Source organism: Lissotriton vulgaris, chromosome 6, assembly GCF_964263255.1.
Source record: "Lissotriton vulgaris chromosome 6, aLisVul1.2, whole genome shotgun sequence".
NCBI lineage: Eukaryota > Metazoa > Chordata > Amphibia > Caudata > Salamandridae > Lissotriton > Lissotriton vulgaris.
The window spans coordinates 124,627,363-124,651,465 of record NC_141694.1 but is presented as its reverse complement, the minus strand read 5'-3'; the positions used below and the strand labels follow the sequence as shown (position 1 = coordinate 124,651,465).

The window sequence follows — 24,103 nt, the reverse complement described above, 5'->3', positions numbered from 1 at the left end:
CCAGCACTAACCAGGAAAATGTGCCCCATACGTAATATGGCCTCTGGAGTGCTCTTCAATTACAGACAGCTCTTTTACTGCTTATACGCAGTGGCTTAGGAAGGGGGCGTGGTGGGTGGGGGCCGCCCAGGGTGTCATCACTGAGGGGAGGGGGGTAACAAAATGGCAAAAAAACTTATGGAGACTTGAGGGGCACATGTTATTTTGATGCCGTAACATTTGACTGCACAAGATGTTACGAACAGCACAAAGGTGTCATGGCGACTACAAAAGACAATGAAGGACTAGTTGAAACACAAGCTGGAGATAGTAGACGTCACAGTGCCACTTCGTGCCTAAAGGAGCTACAACACAGAATGTGTTTAAAAACGACGATGAAAGCTTAAATATATAGTTATTGTTTAAAATGCATATTGAACTATATATTTAAATTATTATATTGTGTACTATATTTTTGAGTTTGAAGAATTTAACGTGCATAACTTGAAAATATTCTCTGAGTAAAAAGGTTATATTTAAAAACCGTGGTTTGGTGTTTTTGCAGAGGCTGGCGATTCCCCCCACTCCATCTACATGGGACACTCGGGTATTACAAGATGGCTGCCAAGTCTTCAAATGTGTTAATTAGTCCTATTAACAGAAGTAGTGTGGGTGAGCTGGCCTCCTCTCTCAGGCCTCGCTGGTCTGTGGTTTTGCTGTGTTCTTGGCGTACACACATTTCTGTGCAAAATAAATACCAGAAAAGGAAACAGGTTTTCAAATGAAACTGATTGTTTCAAAAGCTCCATTGTAGAAATTCTTCTTGCTTTGCATTTACCTTAGCGACCATGGGACGGATTTACAAAGAACTGACGCATCTGCATAGATGCGTCAGTTTCCTTGATTCACCTCCAAATGTCCTTGAGCCACCATGGATGCGCTGTATTTACAATACAGTGCACCATGGTGCAAGGAATTACCGATGCGTCAGAAATTCTGACACATCTGTTGGAGGAAAAGTGACGCATTAATGGAGTTTGGCACAAAAGTGACGCAACGCCAGCAATGCACCAGAAAACATTGGTAGGTCCCATGTAAAATGCCCTGTGTCAATCCTTACGCCTGGACTGAGCAGGCTTAGGGATTTTGATGCAGTGAAGGCGTAGAGTGACGCAATGAAATCTTGTAAGTTTCACTGCGCTAGTTCTACGTGGCTTTGTGCATGGGTACACCTACCCTGCATACATTTATACCTGGCGTAGGTATAATGTGATGCAGGGTTTTACAATGTGACGCATCTCCCTAGATGTGTCACGTTGTAATTTGCTGCATTATTTGCGCTGCCGTTGCTTCAAAAAAAGTGACGCAATGGCAGCGCAAGGTGGCGCAAGGGCCTTGTAATTCTGCCCCTATATTTTCAAATATGCAATAAAAAGATGATGCCATCTCTACATTTTTAGGCGAGGTGCCAATATAATCGAGATGAAAGTTCAGACATTCGCTACCTCTCAAAAGAGTAGGCCGTATTTCCAAGATGGCAGCTATGTTTACTGTGACGTAAATGTGCTTCCTCCCACGCTCGCAGCTGGTGACCAGAGGTGCTTCCGCCCAGGCCACCCCGCCGCCTCCCTGGGCCACTCCCTGGGTCCGCCTGCTGCCAGCTATCCCGCACCTCGCCTACCCCGGCTCCGCCTCCGTATTCCCCTCCTATGACTTTCCCTCGTGTCTGTAGTAGCCCAGCTAGCTAGGTGTGCAGCGGTCCGGAGGAGTGGGATGGACGCTCTGAAGTCTGCCGACAGAGCCCCAGCATCGCCCACCTCCAGAGCCTGGGGGTCTCTTCTCTGCATCAGAGTGAGTTTGTCCTACTCTTGGGTAGAGGGAGGCAGGGGCAGGGCTACATGGTGGCATGTCTCTACACCTAGGCGTGGATGCCCTGCTCTGATTTTCCAGGGCCCACACCCGAGTCTCACTATAGCAATCGCTTGAAGGGTCCAGGGACAGACCTTCTGTCAGAGTGCTGCAGGGACCACTCGCTTCAGCAGAGACAGTGCTTGAAGGGTTCAGGGGCACATTATATGTAACTATCTTTTTTTTCCCTTATTTTAATAATTTCAATGTGGGCGGGGGGGATGACAAGAAATGTTCCACACCGGGTACCACCTGACCTTGCTACACCACTGCTTAAACGTATCTTTGTGTTATGTCTGGGACCCCCAGTGTCCCACAGTTTATTTCTTTTTACAACCCTGCCTTCTCCTCTGCTCCAAGAGAGTAACTTCCTTTCCTCATTTCCAACACTAAGGGGCATATTATCAAGGCGGGCGAAATGAAATTATCGCCGCTTTAGCGGCCGTTTTCGTCCTATTAACAAGCGACAGCTTCTAGGCAATAGCGAGCGGTTTGGGGCCCGCTTTGCATGTCAGCGATATTTATCGCTAATGACATGCAAAGTGGGCGTACCCAACCTGTTAGCGACTGAAAGCAGTCGCTAACATCGCTATCGCCTATTATCAACGCAGGCGTAGCGTTGGAAATATTCGCGCTAAGCGCGAATATCTCCAAAAGCTAACGCCTGCTCAGACCAGTTCTTAGCCATTATATCCAAGGGTAGGTGGATATTATGGCTGAGACCCTATTGGCGTTAATGCGTGAATATCGCTGTATTCTCAGCGATATTCACGCATTTTGCCACTATCGCCGGATATTTTATCGCTTCAGAGATGAACGTTGCTAATAGCACGTTATCTCTGCGATAATATCCAGCGATGCTTGGCGATAAAAAAACTTGCTAAGCCCATTTAGCGATAAATATCACTAGTTGTTGGTAATATGCCCCCTAGTTCCATCCTCTGTCCTGCCCAACACCTCCTTTACACTACCTCTTGTCCTGATACTGCTCTCATGTACCCCATACACCACCCCTCCAGCTCTGCTGTCTCCCTCCTAGGGCCCACCTCTGGTATGTACATCTTTCGAACTTCTGTAGCCCTTCTCTCCTCCCCAGTTACATTGCGTCTTGACACCGCCCTCCTTCCATTTCTCGTATTTCAGGCAAAGGTGTCTGAGGGAAGATGGGACCGCCTTCGTCTCCTCCACAGGTTTTTCAGGTGTGGGTGTGTGAGCAGGCAGATGGTAAGGACCCCATCAGCAGGATGGGATTGGTGGTGGGAAATAAGTTAATCAATCAAATCAAACAGTGTTTGTAAAGCACAGCACTGTCTCGCCTAGGGGTATCTCGGCACTGTGTCTCTGTCGAAGAGCCAGGTCTTGAGTCTCTGCAAGCGAGGAGGCTGTTCAGAGCTGGAGGGGAAGGTCGTTTCAGGTCTTGGTAAGTGGCTTGCCTTAACCTGTGCATCAAGAAGGTCTGTGTTAGGTGTCTGGCGGTACAGAGGGCTCGCTGCATGTTTGTTTGGTGGCATAGGTCTAGAGCAACGGTTCTGTACCTCAGTATAGGGGACCGCTGGGAGGACTGTGACACTTACTTGAAGATCTGCGATTGTTTACAAAATTAAATAATATTAGCAAATTAATAAAGTGCACATACAAAAAAGCTACATTGAAAATATATTACGGCATATCCAAAAATCTCTAACAAAGAGTTCGGAGAACTGAAATCCAAGGAGCAATGTGTGTGTCCTCGGCCTAGCTAAAGCTAAGTAAATCCTTGACAAACTACACCTTCTGCCAGTCAAAACGAGAATTCATTTTAAACCATTATGTCGAGTACATAAATATTCATATGGAACTGCACCAGGATTTCTAAAAGATAAGATAACCAGGTAGTCCCCCCACTCACAAGCTCAGCTACAGCTAACTTCTGCAGACACATTTAAAGATATACTCTAGTGAGGGAAAGGTTTTTCCAAGTTGACCCCATTCCTCCGGAACACCCGACTAAGGGGAGGACAAAACGTGTGTAATTTGCTTTCGTGTTATTAAGCAAAATGTAGGGAAACTTACACAAATGTACACATATTTACGCAAAAAGCAAATCTGGCATGTGGCGCTATATTTTAGTGCAGAATGCAAGGAACCCAAAGATACAGGTCATGCAAAATAATAGCATCAAAACACAAAAAAAATTCACCTGAGCTCGGAATATTCTTTTTTCCCACACTCCTGTGCTAAAACTTCCTCACAGGGTGACATATAGTGAGAATCTCGTCTAACAACCGTAATGTAAAATTGTGCAAATTACAATAGTGTAACTTACATTTCTCCTGGACCTACATTCATCTGCTTTAAAAAGTATATCTTCCCATTTACTTTTCAGAAAAACGTACAACCTTTCTTTTTTCGCAACTATCACAATAGGTGCATCCTTATGTTTTCTTATTTAATTTAATGTAAAGAGCCCCTTGGGTGCACATAACACTTTACTGATATTGAAAGTGAAATAAACAAACTAAACTATGCTACACATTATCCTCTCCTCAGATTGTCCATTAAAAACAAAACACCTTTCTATTCAGCACTTACCTCAAATGCACCTGAGCTCATATTTTCCTTCCTCAACCTAAAGCATGTCTTTTTGCTTCCTATGATGTCCACTCTATATTTGACTTTGCCTTACTGTATTGATTATTATTGAAGCACTTGATGCTTTTTTTCTTTTGACCAAGAGTTAGTCATACTTCTGGAACCTCTTGTGCTGGGCCCTCTAGCTTACTCTTATATATAAGCCTCTCTGCTGCCCATAATGGCGCGGTTTGTGCTCTATAAATACCCCACTAAAATAAAAATGTTGGGGAATATTATCAAGGCGGTTTATCTCCGCTTTTTTGGCTTTAAAAGCCAAGAAAGCAGAGATAAAATGATCTCCCTATTACCTAGCTGTCGCTAACACCAGTTAGCGACAGCTAGTAGGAGATAGCAACCATTTTGGGCCCCGCTTTGCATGTCAGTGATATTTATCACTAATGACATGCAAAGTGGGCGTGACCAAGATGTTAGCGACTGGAAACAGTCGCTAACATCGCTATCTCCTATTACCAACTTTTGGAGATATTCGCGCTAAGCGCGAATACCTCCAAAAGCTAACACCTGCCCCTGAGCAGTTCTTAGCCATGTTATCCAATGGGAGGTGGATAACATGGCTAAGAGCATTAGCTCAGTAATGCATGAATATCGCTGACTTTTCAGCGATATTCATGCATTTCGGCCGATTTTTATCGCTTAGGAGATAAACCTTGATAATAGCAAGGTTCCTAAGCGATAAAAGTCGCCGCAGCTCGGCGATAAAAATATCGCCGCTAAACCAACATAGCGATAATTATCGCTAGTTGTTGGTAATATGCCCCATGGTTCTCTTCCCACTGTTCTCTGGGGTGTGGAGTGGTGTGGCTCACTGGTTAGAGGCGGCAGACCCATAAGCAGAGGACGGCCCAGGACCAGGGTTCGATTCCTGACGCGGCAGGGTCGTGGACCAGGGTCAGCGGGCTCGATAATTCTCGCCTCGGTGCCTACTCCAGTCAGGGACCACACTCGGCAACTCTGGGCATTAGCTTGCCTCATCTTCACAACGGCCCCCCCAGACCGCTGGGGATGCTTGGTCGCACCTTATTGTCCATTAGGGACCATCTCTCAGGGTGAGCCAGGACGGGTTCCCCAGCGGTCGAAGCCCGGAGATACTCCTCCGGGAGTCGATTCTAGTGCTATATAAACCCACAATTAAATTAAGTCAAGTGAATGCTTCTCCTAAAATCTAAGAGGGACCAGATAACAGGAGAAAGAGTTATTTCATTAGGAAATAATGGTTAATGCTGGTAGGTTATTATGGACTTTTACAGATGTATTCATTTTCAGTTCTGAATGGTGGTTATAGTTAACGTGACTAGTTATAAGAGCTCCATATGGTTTCATATTACAAAGTTCCACAAGATATAACAAAGTTCCAGATAAAAATCACAGTTTGAAAAGCAAGACCGACCTGATGTAAGATCTGTTCTGGCCCTGTGGATGCTGCTCTCAATGCTGAAACAAACACATACAAACATTAGACAACTTCCTCATTGGGAACTGTAGCAGCATCACGTTTGACGACAGTAGAGTTAGGTCAACAATTTTACAGGGTGACTACTCAGGTTTCCCTTCATTAAAACATTGTCACTACAGCATTGTGTCAGGAACAAGTGTCGTGATGTCATTTCAGTGTTCTCCAGGTGAAATAGGCTGAGGGCTTCATGAACCCTGATTGACAGCCATTCCACCAAGGAAACAGGGAAGTATTAAAACAAGCATTTTCATGTTCACTTTGAAGACGTTCAAGTGTCAGGAGTGTACCATTTTGCCAAGGTGGCGCTCATTAGGGTGCTTGGGGGACTGCCCCTGGACCAGTTTAGGAAAGGCCACTCATGGACAAATATCGAACTTTGCTCCACTTTTCACACTAATCCTAGTTTCCACAGTAACGTACTGATGCATTATGGTCCATGTCGTTTTTTCATGTTCAAACTTTACCTATATCATGTCGTGGATGCGGAGATGTTCACCCTGTTAGTTCCAGGTTACTGCAAATTCACTGACCCCTACATGCATACTTTTGCGAATTTCCTCTGTCCCTGCGCCAATCCACACTCTAGGGCATATTTACAAGGGCATTGCACCACCGGAGCATCACTATTTTTGACTCCCCGGTGGCGCAATGCCCTGCTTTATATTTACAAGGCATCGCTAAGCCACTTTGTGTGGCTTAACGCCGCCCTGTAAGGATGGCCCTCCTCACCGCAGTTTTCTGAAAGAAAGGGGTGTGCAATGGGTGTACCCATGCAACACCCAATACATTTTCACTCGGCCCCAGATTTACAAGGATCTGTAACTCTGAGGCAGCACAAAAACTAACGCCTTTGAAAAGGAAGTGTTAGAGTGGCGAAACGAGGAGAAATACTTTTATTTCTCCTCGTTTTCTGCTTTTTCTATGTGACCACATATAGAAGGCACAAAACACCATTAATTATTGCTTTTCTGCTGGAAGGTGTTCTTCCTGCCCATACATAATAATCCCTGCAACAAAGGCACCCTTGCACCATGGTGCAAGGGGGCCTGCATTGGTGCTAGTCATCTTTTTAGAACCGGCGCAAGGGAAAACACAGGGGTGCCCCATATTCTTGTGAATCCCTAAATTTTTTAATTTACGCAGTGTTGCACAGCTAAATTGATTGCAGCGGCGCGCCATTTCATTATTAATATGTCACGAGTTGCTGGTCTACCCATTTCGCTTCTTATCTCCTCTCATTTAGTCTTTTCCTCTCCAAGTTACAGTTTAGCCTACACTTTGTAGGTGCAGCACCTAATTCCTTACACCCAGCCCTCTCCCTGCATCTATGCTCATCCCCTGAGTTTCCAGCTGTGTCTTACCTGTAAGCTCAGTGCCCAGTATTCTTTCAGCCATTTCCTGCCCAGACTCTGCGTGAGTCTGCCTGGTCTACCTCGCTGCTGTGCTTGAAGGCCTATTGCTAGCTCCTGTGTGCTTTGCTGATTCATTATTAATTGATTTCTCAGTAGCTGCTTTACTGTTATAGGTCATGAGTTCCTGTTCCTTGTTCCTTGATGATTTTGCTACCTTTGTCCTGTACTCCAGAGTCCCTTCTACTGTCTGCATTATTTTAGTCATGTTCTTGTTTGTATTGCAGTTTCTTTATCGTATATTCAGGGTTCCTTGTTCTATGTCGCAATTATTTTTCCAGTTACTCATATGCCTTTCTTATTAACATGTCTTTCTCTTTTTCTCAAAAATTGACTTTGGTTGTTCTGTATTCTCCTTCTGTGTTGATATTCTTGCCTCCCTCGGCATGCCTTATTATTCAGTCTGCACCGATCCTGATCCCTAGTATATATTGTTACCCTCACCACAGCCCTGCCATTCCTGATCCCTGCATTGTCACCTGCGCAACAGCACTGCCATTCCTGATCCCTGCTCTTTATTGTCAACCGCGCCACAGCACTGCCATTCCTGATCCCTGCATTGTCACTCGCGCCACAGCACTGCCATTCCTGATCCCTGCTCTGTATTGTCACCCGCGCCACAGCACTGCCATTCCTGATCCCTGCTCTGTATTGTCACCCTCACCACAGCCCTGCCATTCCTGATCCCTGCATTGTCACCCGCGCCACAGCACTGCCATTCCTGTTCCCTGCTCTGTATTGTCACCCGCGCCACAGCACTGCCATTCCTGATCCCTGCATTGTCACCTGCGCAACAGCACTGCCATTCCTGATCCCTGCTCTTTATTGTCACCCGCGCCACAGCACTGCCATTCCTGATCCCTGCATTGTCACTCGCGCCACAGCACTGCCATTCCTGATCCCTGCTCTGTATTGTCACCCGCGCCACAGCACTGCCATTCCTGATCCCTGCTCTGTATTGTCACCCTCACCACAGCCCTGCCATTCCTGATCCCTGCATTGTCACCCGCGCCACAGCACTGCCATTCCTGATCCCTGCTCTGTATTGTCACCCACGCCAAAGCAATGCCATTCCTGATCCCTGATCTGTAATGTCACCCGCACCACAGCACTGCCATTCCTGATCCCTGCTCTGTATTGTCACCCGCGCCACAGCAATGCCATTCCTGATCCCTGCTCTGTATTGTCACCCGCGCCACAGCCCTGCCATTCCTGATCCCTGCTCTATATTGTCACCCGCGCCACAGCAATGCCATTCCTGATCCCTGCTCCATATTGTCACCCGCGCCACAGCCCTGCCATTCATGATTCCTGCTCTGTATTGTCACCCGTGCCACAGCCCTGTCATTCTTGATCCTTGCTCTGTATTGTCACCCGCGCCACAGCAATGCCATTCCTGATCCATGCTCTGTATTGTCACCCGCGCCACAGCACTGCCATTCCTGATCCCTGCATTGTCACCCGCGCAACAGCACTGCCATTCCTGATTCCTGCTCTGTATTATCACCCGCGCCACAGCACTGCCATTCCTGATCCATGCTCTGTTTTGTCACCCGCGCCAGAGCACTGCCATTCCTGACCCCTGCTCTGTATTGTCACTCACGCCACAGCACTGCCATTCCTGATCCCTGCTCTGTATTTTCACCCGCGCCACAGCAATGCCATTCCTGATCCCTGCTCTGTATTGTCACCGTGCCACAGCAATGCCATTCCTGATCCCTACTCTGTATTGTCACCCACGCCACAGCACTGCCATTCCTGATTCCTGCTCTGTATTGTCACCCGCGCCACAGCACTGCCATCCCTGATCCCTGCTCTGTATTGTCACCCGCGCCACAGCAATGCCATTCCTGATCCCTGCATTGTCACCCGTGCCACAGCACTGCCATTCCGGATTCCCACTCTGTATTGTCACCCGTGCCACAGCACTTCCATACCTGATCCCTGCTCTGTATTGTCACCCGCGCCACAGCCCAGCCATTCATGATTCCTGCTCTGTATTGTCTACCGCGCCCCAGTCCTGCCATTCTTAAGACCTGTTTCTGTATTCTGTTCTCTTTATTGTATTCCCTTTGTTCTCTCTTATGCTTGTGTTCTAAATCTTAGTTATTTTCATAACTAGAGGGCGCCAGTGGGTTCCGAGACCTCGTGCCCCATTTACGGAGGTTCACGTTGTGCTCCACTTTCTTAAGAGCTACTGGCTTTCTCCCAAGACTCCTTGAGAATAACTGATCCTTACCTTAATGTGATCTCTTTTCCATAATCGACAGATCATTTTCAATGAAGCATAAATAATATCATTTACGGCATTTAGTCCATTGTTTTCCTACTTATTCTTTCATATTGTTTTTGCTATTGCCATTTCCATTGGTTACTCTACATTGCATGTGTTGTTTTTCTAATTTTATTTTGTAGTGGCATTACCCAGCCCCTCTCCAGTCTTCAGATCCTAGTCCACACCAACCGGCTCCGGTCCACCCCTCCTGCCCTCAGTGGCGTCGACAGTAAATAAAAAATAGTAGGGCCCGAAGGAGCATGATTCACCTTAAAATCGGGAGTGTGACTGTTGCGGCACTCCCCTTAGCCTTCCATGAGCAGGAACGACTTCCTTCCTGCTTGTGGAACACATCTCCAACCAATCCTGAAGTTGCTCCCATGCTGTGGAATCAGCTCTAGGATTGGTGGGAGCAGGCTCACCCAGGCCTCATTTTGAGGCTGGTGGTCTGTGCCAGCAATCCCCAGGCTTTTTCACAGCCTTTGGATTAATAGGTCTACACTGCACATGTTAGGCTGGCCGTCCAAGAAGGCCGGCCAATCTGACATGTGCACTGTAGACCAGTGTTGTAATCCTCCATGTGCAGGATTCAGCCTGCCCCAACCCTTGCGCTGGAAAAAAGAAGTGGTGGGAAATAAATAGAATAGTATGAAATGCCATTTCATTTATTCGTGTTTGCCTGTATGCTCGCAGAAGGCAGGCCGATGCTCCTCCCCTCCCGAGGAGGAGCCGCCCCTGCCTGCCCTATACTTTTCTTTCCAGGCTTCAGATACATGGTATATCTACAGAATTCCCTTGTCACTGCAGAGCATGATCTCCCTGTTAGTCATTCAAGTGCCAGCCTCAGCAGGGGTTATGACACCAGGACATGCCCACCTCCCCTCATGGTAGACTACACTAGATGCTCAGAAGAAACACTGATCTTCAGACAAATACTTGTAAAATGCATAGTTACCTGTCAAATAGATTATGGTTCATTCCATGGCCTGGATCCTGTAACAAAGTGACCAACATTTTGCATCAATTTGAGAACCTGTAGTATTTTTTAATAAGCAATAACTTACGACTAACAAAACTTGTATTGATGTCCCTAACGTCTGCACTCTGTTACAGCCGCCAGCATATTAGTTGAAAATCCGTGGCCATGATCCATAGGTCGCTGGTTGCCACTGTCTCTTTGTTCCACATGAATATGTTGCATCACAATTATGATGTTACCTTGGTCATTTCTCTGCTGTGTAGGCCACAATTCAGTGTGTTTGGCCCCTTCTTTCTCAGCATATGGTCCCTTTCGCTGCTATGAGATTTAATGTGGCTTTCACAGTGATTATCTGTGAACCCACTTAGGCAACCTGTAATCAATTTTACTGAAATAACCAGCTGGAGTCATTGCAACCCCATTTATATAACTCTCTAAAAGGTTAAGCCCTATTCTCTTCTCCTTCCATTTCCCATTGTGCAATTTTTCCTTAGCTCTTCTCCACCTCTTTTAATAATAATAACAATAATTCCACATTTGTAAAGCGCAAACTTACTCATCACCCTTAAGAGTATCCAGGCGCTGGGGACCATCGGGGATATTAAGTGAGCTATTGCCCACATGATGCTGAGATGGGCTGCCGCCGGCAATTGACCCGCGAGCCCCGTGCTCCAGAGTCAGCCACTCTGGTCGCTGCACCACACCTCTACCCCAATCTTTAAATCTTTCAATAAATTATCTTTCAGCTTTATTCATTCCAGAGTCCTGGTGTAATATTATACCAAATCTTTATCTTTCATTTCTCATATATCTAGGATTTTTCTTTACTGCTACCATTATATTTGTTGTTGTTAATATAATCCTATTTTTATGACCACCTTCTCCTTCAGGTTCCTACCCTTCAAGCTCCTTTCTTCACATGTACCAATATTAAACTCATTTTCTCAAATTGCATAGTCATCTTTCCAGTGTATTTCACTTGGTTTACTGTCTTACAGCTATGCACAGACCCACTCGAATTATACTGCAGGCGATGACCAAATTATGTGGCAGTGTTGATTAAATTAAGCAGCAAGAAAATACAAATTAGGCGGTGCAATGCAGCATAAATTCCATTACTTCATTCTTTTGTCATTTTGATGCATCTTATTAATATCTTGGCAAAGGTTTCACCTCATTGGTATTAGCTTAACAACTTTAGGAACAAGAAACTAAAATGTGACCAGTTAACATTAACAAAGGACCTTGTACTGTACAGCAGCATGTGAACTGCTGGGTGTGTCCAGTGACCGTCTGCTCAGATATATATGAGAGTAAGCACTTGGAAGTCACAGAACTGCAGTAGGTGCCTTGTTAAGCGAGCACCAGACAAGCCAAGTGTATGGGGACCTGACCTTAAGATAACAGTGTATCTCCTCCAGGAAGGAAGAGTGATGCAACCACTGAAGTGATAATGTGTGGTTTTTTATGACTTGGGTAAATCCGTCATCTGATTGTCTGACCGTGAGTGTCTAGGAGTGTAGGTTTTGCATCGTCACTTCCTAGTAGGAATTGAAAGGAGTACAATGTCACTCATGGATGTGAATTGACATAATCCCTGAAGGGAGGAACCCTGTTAAGCCGAATTAGACCTGAGGGGACATAAGGACTGGTTCCCCGGGTGCTAGGCCTCATGGAGCCACCAACAAGCAGATTTACTGAGGTTTGGTGTGTCGAGCATGAGGGCACACAAGACGGAGTTGCCCATTCCCAACTGCAGATTCTTGGTGGGCAGTAAGTGGGCAACAAACAGCAAATCATCCCTAAATTCTTGTCCCCATGGGAAAGTGACTAGGCATATAGAGGAGCAAAAATTCCTAAAAAGATTCCTACGTACAAATATTGATACCCAGACGTTCCCCAATGTGCTCCTAAGATTGAGAGCATGGGCAAAAGTCCAATACTTTAGGTGGACCCAAGAGGGCTGTCCGGGGAAACACCACCCACATCAGCCTGTGAGATGAGCTGTGCCTCACAGTTCACTGTAACACTGTTCAAAGTAGGTGTGAGCACTTGTAGGAAGGTTTTGCCAATTGTACTACAGAATATCGAGGCTAGGAATAGTGTAATAGACTAATATCGTGGACACAATACAGCGGAAAGGACCACAGGACGGGTGTGTCCAAGGGTGCTCCACGGTAGTATCTACGAAGTAGATCGGAGCATGGGATAAGTGCAGCTTGAAGTAATGTTGGGATCCCGTCCTGTGGTCTTTTTTGCTCACCGGCAATCCTGCATAGCAGTGATCTACTTTACCGTACATACGTGTTCCACCCAAGCTCGCTACGCAGCCAGGTTGCCTTTTCACCGGACCTGCGCCCTGAAGAGTCACATCCTTCACACGATGTGACGAAACACGTGTCGGCTAGTTGTATTTTCGTATGTACTGATCAAGATTGAACCATAAACTAATGTTTACATCACTGGATCTCGTACTCATTTACTTGAACTTTATCTAACTTGTCTGGTTCTGACAGAAAAACCAAGGATTTTTAATACGCGTGCACAGGACTTGTACTCAATGTTCTAGGTAGCTGACATCATCTTTTACTCTGGGGAAGTAAGTAGTTAATGTGAGGCACTGTGAGCTAGCCAGGAAGTGGGCTGGCATATACGGACCTGGTAGAGACTCAGTCCCTACATTATGATGTCCTGTTGTACCAAGGCATGGTTCTGCTTACCGGCAAAATCCCTGCGACACCACGAGAGAGTTCATAGTGCACATGTGATATTATCTTTGTGTCATTACCAGAGAACTCCACATTAGTGTACTCACCAAGGTCACACTTCCAATAGCAGCAAATGCTTTGATGTCAGCAGGCCTCAAGGTGTGAACTGTTTAGATAAAAAAGCACTGACATTTCAAATTCACATGTAAAAATGAAATTTGTTTCATATAATGTAATATAGTCAGCAGACAAGTAAGCCATTCAAACATCTTTCAGTGCCAGTTTGTGGTTAGTTGAACTATTTGCTAACATGACAGCAAACCCTTGAGGTACATTTATTCAGAAGAATGTAAAAAAGAACTCATTGTAGGGAATCTCGCTTCTTAGCTAATTTCTGACTGTACAAACAATATGATATCTGGAAAGATCTGTAAAATTAACACAAAGCCATGGGTTGAACCAGGATGAGGTGAATAATTGCAGCAGACTTTAGTAGAGTGTGTTTTAGAGATGCTTTTATGGTAGAATATTGTTGTGAAGATGCCTCTATAACACTAAGGTATGTGCTAAAGACCATGGCAAAAAAGTTACATGGTTTACTTTTCTAAATAGCAATTCCTTATGCTATCTTGCATGCCCACTAAAGAGATAATCACTCATTTATTTAGATAAGCAGTGTTAAACTTTGTCACCTCACTTTCATAACACCTTCTTAACCATGTAGCAGTGAGGGTGATGCAGTGTGCATTGTGCTGGGCTCTTGCATAATGTCACAGTTTTGAACAGCTGTGTTTTCAGAGCATCTTTGAGTGCCTTAGCTGGTCTAAAACTGTATTGTTTAGGAATTAGTTGCTTACAGAAAATGCTTCGAAAATTGAGTCCAGACTTCTTAAAGCAGTGTTCTAAATTGTTTCCTTGGCATTGAACTTTAGGACTCAAGTGTTCTTAGTAGGCAATGGATTTCATAATACTTTTGGAAGTATTTCTGTAATGGAAGTATTTCTGTAATTTTTCTGTGGACTAGGATTGAGAATTGAACTGTGAGTGTTTCTTTCATTGGTACATAGTAACAGCAGAGGGCTACCAAGTTGGGACTGATATGTTCTTCATTTGTACTTAATAGGCAGACTGTGTGAATTTACTATATTTTCCCGCAAAGTTTATGCTTTCATATGACAATTTGCACTTATCCATCTCTTTTGCTTTTTTGCCATTTTAACTGAAGTACCTTGTGTTGAATACAATCAAAGTGACAGTATCCTTTGCAGAATTCGTTACAATGTTCAGGGTTTCAGTGCTTGAGGTAGCTGCAAAGTAAATGACTCAACCTCAGAAGCAAAAGGGATGTTGAGACTTATTGAAAAATGCCATTTGGAATGAAGTACTTAATGAAAACCCTAGCTAGGCTTAGATTCTTTAAATGCAAACACAAACACACAAACACAATGTAATGCCTATCTTTACAGGGTATTGATCTCAACAGGAATGTTAGTTTCAACATTGATTATTGCAACATCCTTCGTTTGCTGTGATAATCATGTATGCTTTTCGTGAAATTATTTTCTTCAAAGGACACTTGCACCCATGATGTTTTGTATGGGAAACAACCTTTACAACGCAACTTTTACAACGCACTACCATTACAACAAAACTTTTACAACGCAACATCCATCACAACGTATGCATTTACAACGCAACCATTACAATGCATGACACTACAACGCACACCACTACAACGCATGCCATTACAACACAGTCATTACAACGCATACCATTACAACGCATAGCATTACAACACATAGTACCCTTACACTATCCAACACTTACCCTACTGTTGCACCCCCTGGAGTTAGAATAGTAATTTTTACCCCTACACTATCCAACACCTACCCTACTGTTGCACCCCCTGGAGTTAGAATAGTCATTTTTACCCCTACACTATCCAATACTTAACTTACATGCAATGTAATGTTATGCGTTGTAATGGCATGCGTTGTAAATGTAGTATGCGTTGTAGTGGAATGCGTTGTGAAGGTAGTTTCAAAGAATTTGTTGTAGTGGCATGCGTTGTAATGGTATGCGTTGTAATGGATGTTGCGGTGTAAAAAATGCGTTGTAAAGGTAGGCGTTGTAAAAGTATGCGTTGTAACGTCATACATCCGTTTTGTATGTGCCTGCAATGTTAGCACTCCCAGAATTTCAAAGCATTGTTTATATCATCTCATGTTTGCCAGACTTTTAAAACCATGTTTTGACTTTAAACTAGCATATGTGAAGATAAAGAATGCTAATTGCAGGTTATTGAAATATGTTGGTTTGTTGTGTCTTATTTCATGGATTTGAAGTTAAATATTCAGAGTGGACTTTGTGATCCACTAAATGTAAATAACAAAACTCTCTTTGTGAAATCCTTTACTATGATGGGTGGTATGTGGAGATTAAATATAAATGAGTGATTTGGAAGAAATAGACTTCTGTGAAATGTATCTGGTATGACACTTTCTACAACTTTGGTAGTACAACCTGGAGTGAATCTTTGTTCAATATATGAGCTAGGAGTTTTATCATCCATGCACAAGTGTGCAATCACCATCGATCCAGAGATAGGTGGCCCTAAACCTCTGCTGTCAGCAATAACACATACAACTTCTTTTCTTCTAAACATTTTTACATTTTAACTTAATTGCCTTCTTTTGTTTTACTTTTTTCTAAATTGTTTGTATCTTTTTTGATGGTGACACATAGAAGACTACTTAGAAACAAGTCAGAGAAAAACAGAGAAGGCCCAAAACAAACATTCTAGAATAAAATAACGACTTGAAATACCAGCATAACCATAATTTTCATGAATAAATACACAATGCACTTAATTACGGAGTACCGGCATTTTGTCGCACTTCTTGCTGTGAGCTGTGCAGGAGCTGGTAAGAACCACCAGAAGCTCCGGTTACCCTGAGGAATCTGCAGAGCGGTCCACTAACCTGATTCTGGGGTAGGATGAGGGGACACCTGAGAGCTGCATGGAAACAGGAAACGTTTCTGAGACTGGAAGAGAAAGCAGAAGGATGTCCTTGAGAATGCTGTTTCCCTCAAACTCTTTGTCCATTAGAGGTTTATCACCATTTGAAGTCACTTTAGAAGTGCCAAAAGAAGTAAAATACACCAGCTGCATAAGGATCAATATAGAGTACATATAAATAAGCTGTATTCCAAAAGATGCCCTTTCTACAGCCAGTCGGTATAGTAGCGTTTGGTGTACTACATTCCACTATAACAAAAAGCATGTGATAAGTTATGGAATTCCTTTTCAGTAATGCCATTCGCTATAGCACTAAACCTGTAGACTCCCTTAAGGCCAATGATCCTGTCTCTTACTTCTCTTCTAAAATCATCTTCATTCCCTCCCCATTTTGAACTCATTTCAATCTTCCAGGGAACAGCTCTCCTCTATGTCCCTTCTGGTCTCTTTGCCTCACACCTCATTCAAACCTCTGCTCTGTCGAACTTCGTATTCACCTACCTTCCTCAACTTTTCAATCATTTGCTCCTTAGGCACACTGCCCCACTGTTTTTTTTTTAGTTCAAAATATTTTATTCGATGTCATGATAAACAGGACAAACAAAAAATTATACAGTGTTGGTACATATAATGAAATAATGCAGTCATAAAGAATATTACTATGACAATGTTAATATACCAAAAACTTACCATTGTCCTAAACATAAGAAATTATAAAGATTGAAACGGAACAAACAAGGCTACTCTTCCAAAACATTATTCAAAGAATATAATTAATAAAAACAATTAGCAGCACTGAGTAAGTCATAAATACATATTAATATAATCCTCAATCGGTTTCCATAACTGTTGAAATGATAGTGTATTTTTTAATGGTCCCTTAAAGGAGAGATGAGCACCCGACCTGATGAAAGTGACATATGACCACCGGACCTCGATTGATATTGCTTTAGATGATTTACAATTGGAGGTAATGGATTTAACAGTAATGGAGATAAGGAGATTAAAGAGCTTAGACTGGGGTTCTGAGAGGATAGATGATAAAAAATAGGATTTACTAATAAGTATGGTGTACATGAAAGTTTCAGAAATAGGAAGTATTTTAACAACAATATCCCAAAACATTTTGCTAAAATTGAGATATTATATTACAGTCAGAAAGCATTTGCTTCAAAGTACCATCATAACTTTTGCAGTTCCAGCAAAGTGGGGAATCTATACGTTTAGCGTTAAAAAGTTTAAAAGGGTCCATAGAAAATTAAACAAAATAAAGGCGTTCGTTTGAGATAGAGAAACAGGAAACCATCCTGAAATATTAATGGTCCATATTTGGTTCCACTCTTTTAAGGAGAGGTTCGAAGATAGTTCTGCATTCCAAAAGGTAACTAAAAAGGCAATGTTAGTAGCATTACTACAATTAAGAGAAGTTGAAAACGCTTTAAGACAACTTACCGAATTAGGAGTCAAAATTTGGAGTAATACAGTTGAAAGGTTATTAAGCAAAGTATTACACAGCATTTCATATTTAAAAGCTTCAGATTCAGGTAACAAGTATCTGGTTTGTAATTCAGAGAAGGATAATAGGGCATCATCTTCATAAATATCCTGGATAGAGAAAATGCCAGCGGATATCCAAAGTTTTCAGAATGTAAGTGTATGGTTAAATTTTAAAGTAGGGTTATGCTAAAGGGAAATCACAGTAGAACCAGAAATATGTGAGGAGACGGATGCATCAAAATCAGTAAAAACTAATTTAGTAGAAGCAATATTGGGAAAAGATTTAAAAAATGTATTTGAATTAGACACAGTCAAAAGTGAAGGTAAGGGAAAGGGTGACACTAAGTTGCGTTCAATCATTAACCATTTAGGGGAGTAGCTGGGGTCTGGACATGTGAACCAAAGTGAAGCTTGTTTTAAAATAAATGCTTTATGGTATTTAAGAAAATCTGGTAAACCAAACCTGCCATTAGGTTTAGACAGTTTAAGTTTAGAATAAGCCAAAAGAGGGGGTTTATAATTCCATATACATTTCAAAATTAGCTTTTCGATTTTTTTGTATGTGGAGAGAGGCAGTTGTACAGGGTTATAGATAATGTGTGGAAAATAATTGGGTCTAATACCATTTTAATGGATTCAAGTTTCCCCCACCACGATAAATGTAATGTGGACCATTGATAACGTTTTTCTGTAATTTTTGTAAATAAACAATCACAGTTAAGAGTAACAGAATATTTAAAGGGAAGTGAGAATAGTAGACCTAGATATTTAAGTTGTTCTTTTTGCCAGATAATTTCGTTATTAAACATTATGGAAGGAGTGCAGAGAAATTTCAAAGGAAAAAATTATGTTTTATGAGTATTCAAGGAATAACCAGAGACAATAGAATAGTTAAGTATAACCTCTAACACTGCTGGCAGAGATGTGACTGGGTTGCTAAGCTACAACAGAACATCATTCGCAAAAGCAGATGTTTTCAGGTCCACATCAGCTAATACAATTCTTTCAACATCTACAGAATTATGAATGTGAGAGAGAAAAGGTTCAATCGCTAATAAAAAGAGAAGAGGGTACAATGGACAACCCTGTCTTGTTGCCCTATAAAGGAAAAAAGGGACTTGAAAATTAACCATTAATAAAGAGTCGGGCAGAAGGGGAGCCTCCAGAGTTGAAATCATTTTGATAAAATTGGTGCCAAAATTAAAAGAAGACAGCGTTAGAAGAAGACATTGCCAGCGAACTTTATCAAATGCTTTCTCCACGTCTACAGCTAAGAGACCAGCAGGAGAGGTAAGAGTTGAGGCCTTATCGATAAAATGAAAAAGGAGTCTTGTATTATTAACAGAAAGATGTTTTGCACAAAACCAGATTGATCTATATGTATAAGGGATGATAAAACCCGAGCTAATCTTATGGCTAGGATTTTCGCAAAAAATTTACAATCCTGGTTTATTAAAGAAATAGATCTATAATTTGAAACCCTAATCCGGTCTTTATCTGGTTTAGGCAAAACTATAATCAACGCTTCCGTGAAAGATACAGTGAGAAAACCAGATTGGGCAAATGTAGTGAATAAATTATGTAAATAAGGGGTAAGACTGTCTGCAAAAGCTTTATAAAATTCTGCAAGTATGCCATCAGGGCCAGGAGATTTTTGTGGTTTAAGCGAATGAATAGCCATTAAAAGTTCAGTTTTTGTGATAGGAGTATCCAATTTGATTTTATCATTTTGAGAGAGTTGCGGTAAATTGGCAAAGGTTTAAAATGTATTGATAATGTGAGAACCTACAACTTCTGGATTGCTGTAAAATGAGGAGCAAAATTTAAGAAATTAATCTAGAATGTCTGAGGTGGAAACAGCAATAGTGTCATTGTGTCTGTATATGGGGTGGATGTGATTGCTATCTTTCTTAATGCGAAGGTAGTTAGCTAAAAGTTTCTCTGACTTGTTAGCCTTGTAAGCAAATTTAGCTTTCTGATTAGCAATCTGAATGCCAGCTCTTGTACTTAGCATAGAATTATATTCATATCTGAGTTTCTGCAATGTGGTTTTAAAAACAAGATTTTAGGAAGAAATAAACAAACGTTGAAATTTTGCAATTTGCTTTTCTAAGTGTGACAATTTAGTATTAAATGTCTTATTCTCATGTACCATTATAGAAATGACAACACCTCTTAAGATAGCTTTGAAGGCATCTCATCTGATAACAGGAGAGGTAGCATCCTCAGTGTTATATAAAAGTATTCATGAATAGCTTTTAAAAGTGTATCATTATGGCTGTCAAGAACAACATCAACATTCATATGCCAACGGGAATGAGACAGAGATAAATTACCAACTTGCAAGTGAAGGGAAACTATAGCATGGTCAGAAACTTCAATACTACCAATAGTAGGTTGAGTTATAGATTGCAGTAAATCTCTAGACACCAATAAATAATCTAAAATTGAGTGAGAATTGTGGGAGTTGGAGAAAATGTGAATTCTTTCTGTCTAGGGAAATGCAACCTCCATACGTCAATCAATTTAGTGTTTTTAAGTCACGTTCTAAAGGAATGAAATTCTTTAGGAGGTGTGTATTTAGTTGAAGATTATCTATCTAAAAGAGGGTCACTAATCAAATTGAAATCGCCCCCCAAAATTAAGGGAACTCTCCCAAGTTGAAGAATCTCAGAAGTAACATGGTACCAAAAAGAAGGGTCATCTGCTGTTGGATCATAAATATTAACTAAATATAAAATTGTATCTCCAATTTTAATTTTAACTAATAGAAATCTGCCTGCAGCATCAGTTTGTTTGTCTAAAACATGTAGTTGGAGAAAAGAATAGCCACGCCATTCTTTTTACCCTATGCAGGAGAAGAAATATTCTGACCAACCCACTTCCTTTGCATGTGCATTAATAGGGTGTTATCAATGTGATTTTCTTGTAATAAACATATAATAGCTGTATGCCTATGTAAATAATCTAAAATCTTCAGCCTCTTAACTGGATGTCGCAGACCTTTGACATTCAATGAAACAATCTTTTTATTAGCGATTGAAAATTAACACAAACAAAACGGAGGTGATGGAGTTTGGCCCGAGCCAGCCCTTATGGAATATGTCCTGGTGGCCAATGGAGGCTGGAGAATGTCCATGCCTGGCTACCAAGGTTAAGAACCTTGGGGTCATCTTTGATGACCAATTGAACTTTGCAGCCCAGGTAAACAGTCTCACCTCCTCCTGCTTTTTCTGCTAAAAACCTTGAGAATTTTTTTTCCATTCATATCACAAGAGTTACAAAAGATGGCCATGGCTGCACTCTTCCTGTCTAAGTTAGACTACTGCAATGCCCTATTTTTGGGAATCGAAAAGGCCCAAATCAAGAAAATTGCAATCCTTACAGAACGTAGCAGCGAGTCTACTTCTGGGTATACCCAGAGGACAGCCAACTTTAGCAGGAATTAAATCACTACACTGGCTTCCTGTTAAACAGCGTGTGGATTTTAGTCCCTATGCCTTGTACATAAGGCAATATACGGTGGCGGTGCCGAGGACATTCGAAGACTGTTCCCACCTTATATTCCTCTGCGCGCTCTTAGATCTACTAATCTAGGTCTTATTAGGATCATAAAGACCAAACGGGCAAGATGAGGTGGAAGGGCGATATCTCAGCGGCACAGCTTTGGAATAAATTTCCTCTGGCCATGAAGCTGCAACCCAATTTGCAGCTTTTCAGGAAGGATCTGAAAACATGGTTGTTCACTTCCGCATAGGTTCCCGGTTAATACAATGCATTGCTTCTGCTCACATACCACAGCGCCAAGATACCACGGCAATCGTGCGCTATATAAACATAAACATATAAACATAAGTGAAAAAAGAGGAGAAAGAGTGGAGAAAATATATATAAATAGTAGGCGTATTGTAAGAGACCAAAGAAGCCGCCCCAAGACAAATCGGACAACAATTAAAAAAAACAAATATATTTACAGCATAGCAGAGAACATACATTAACATTAAAGAGACACACACATGCATCCAAGAAGAGAGAAGAAAGGATGGTAATACACCTGTGTCAGGTAATTGTCATAATAATAACAGGATTACAACTGTCGCAACATCAAAAATACCTACTAATTACTGCATAGTAATAAAATAGCAAACAGTAACACTATGTAGACAGTTTCAAGGTGGGGAGTCAGATGTATCCATGGTAAGAGGAGAATGATGATCCAAAAAGGCTTGAAGGTCTTCCGGACGATTAAATGATTTGGATATGTCTTCTTTCCAGATAGGCATGATGGAAGGGTCGAAAAGACCATATTTGAAACCAGAAGATTGTAAACGTGGTCGCAAGGCTGCAAAATCTTAGTGAATGAAAATCTTCGAGCCATTGACTAAAAGGGAAGGGATTTCACATGCTGCTTTTCTAATAGAACAAGGTGATGATGGCGTAGAACCTTGAAGATGACTTGCCTGAGTTTAGTCTTGCCTGCCTTCAAATTCAGTAGATTAGGTAATACGTTTTCTAGATAACGTCTGCAATCACTCCTTTTAATATCTTCAGGCAAATTGAAAATGTGTAGGTTATATTGTCTATTTCTATTTTCTAGGTCAAGTAATCAATTATTGATAGAGGGTATTTTTGTAAGCATTGGCAACAGCTTATCAGGTTTAGTAATAACATCATGCAATTTAATTTCATTATCAGCAACTTTCATGGAGAGGCTGCCCATATATTTCAGTATGTTTTTTATTTCCACAGCAATACTGTCAGTATTTGACCTGACAGCCTTTAATTCCTTCAAAATAGTGAGAAGGGAGGGTTGGATGAGTCTACTAATTTTGACTTGACAGGGGAAGGAGAAACAGCCTTTTGCATTTATTTGCCACAGACTTGCTTTTTATTGTCAATATAAATAAGAAAACACAAGCAAAACAGTCAAAATCTACAGATAAAGTAAATAAAGCAGGCAAACCAAGGCAGCAGCTAAACCCAGCAGTGAGAGGCAACCAAGGCCCAAGCCGCGCCCACTCCTGGTGTGAGACTCTGCCTCCCTGACAGCAACTGGGTAGAGAAGTTGAAGGAAGGCTCTTTGTGGAAAGCCGGCCGTGAAAAGTCCTGTGAAACACCAGAGTCACACAAATAATGAGGCAGAAACAGGGCTGCAGGAGCAGGTAAGCGTCCTGAGCAGCAGGAAGAAATTCAATCCTGCCTGTATCGGCTAAATACGGTCGTTGTTCGACGGGCGAACCGGAGCAACACTAATAAGCAACCATTTTGGTTGTGCGCTCACGCGTCTCCCCAACTGCCCCACTGTTTTAAATTGCTGGCATCATTTTATTCAACAAACTCACAAGACAGTCTCCTTCCCAACCACCATACGTGCCCAAATTGTGTCCATACTAGGGGTGGGCGATACATTCTGCTCCACTGGCAGAATTGGCGGAATTTTGGTCACTCCGCATTAAGCCTGTATTGCAGATTTCTGGACAAATTCTGCCAACCGCTGCATGGTGGATTTCTATCTCATGCAGTGTTCGAAAACACTAAGTTGGCAGTGCGAGCACACTTTGACATCCCCTAGCATGGTTTTGGTTGCTGGAAGGGCACCCAGCAAGATTCTGCCAAAACAGGCAGGCGTGACCGTTCATGAATATTTAATACCTCATTTCTCACGAACCAGAAGATGAATTCTTGTTTATCCACAGGCTTGGTTTCTAACTGTACCAGTGTCTACACTGACACATTGTATTACATGTAATAGTTGTGTGCAAGGGTATTCTGTTATGTATCTCTAGTGTGATAGCATTTGCAATCACATAATTGGGGGGTTATAGGGCTTATCCCCTCACCCTTTTTGCACCACAATTTGTACCTAGTATTTCCAGACCCTGTTGCATTCACCTTTGCAGTGCGCCTTTTCCCTGACTTAAAAACCCTTGTGAATTCCGTGACCTAGTGACACAGGGGGGCAGCCGCTTCGCAAGTCCCACACATCTTGAGACACTTAGTTTAGGGTATCTACCCAGAGGCTTTCAATATGGACAGAAACAAAGCCGCTATGGAACTTTTTGATAATTTAGCAAAAGGAATGTCCACACATGTGGCTTCTTCCAGTGGGAACCCTCCAAGAAAAGAAGGACTAAAAGACAAATGTAATAAATTGGAAAGACTCAAAAAACAAGAGAATTCCAGATGGTGGGATGGCACCACCCTAAAACAATACATGAAACTTAAACGTATCCCTAGAGGGC

The 24,103-nt window shown here is 42.3% G+C and overlaps 1 protein-coding gene across 1 annotated transcript in view; it reads right to left on the bottom strand.

Annotated features, from left to right (window-relative positions):
• Nucleotides 1–24,103, bottom strand: part of PLB1 (phospholipase B1) — a 604,804-nt gene that overhangs the window by 531,162 nt on the left and 49,539 nt on the right. Inside the window, exons 3-6 of the mRNA XM_086926127.1 lie at nucleotides 16,327–16,390; nucleotides 13,453–13,511; nucleotides 10,614–10,651; nucleotides 5,909–5,952 (exon numbers count right to left, since the gene is read on the bottom strand). Coding sequence (XP_086782253.1) covers nucleotides 5,909–5,952; nucleotides 10,614–10,651; nucleotides 13,453–13,511; nucleotides 16,327–16,390 — 205 coding nt within the window. The remainder of the gene's footprint in view (nucleotides 1–5,908; nucleotides 5,953–10,613; nucleotides 10,652–13,452; nucleotides 13,512–16,326; nucleotides 16,391–24,103) is intronic.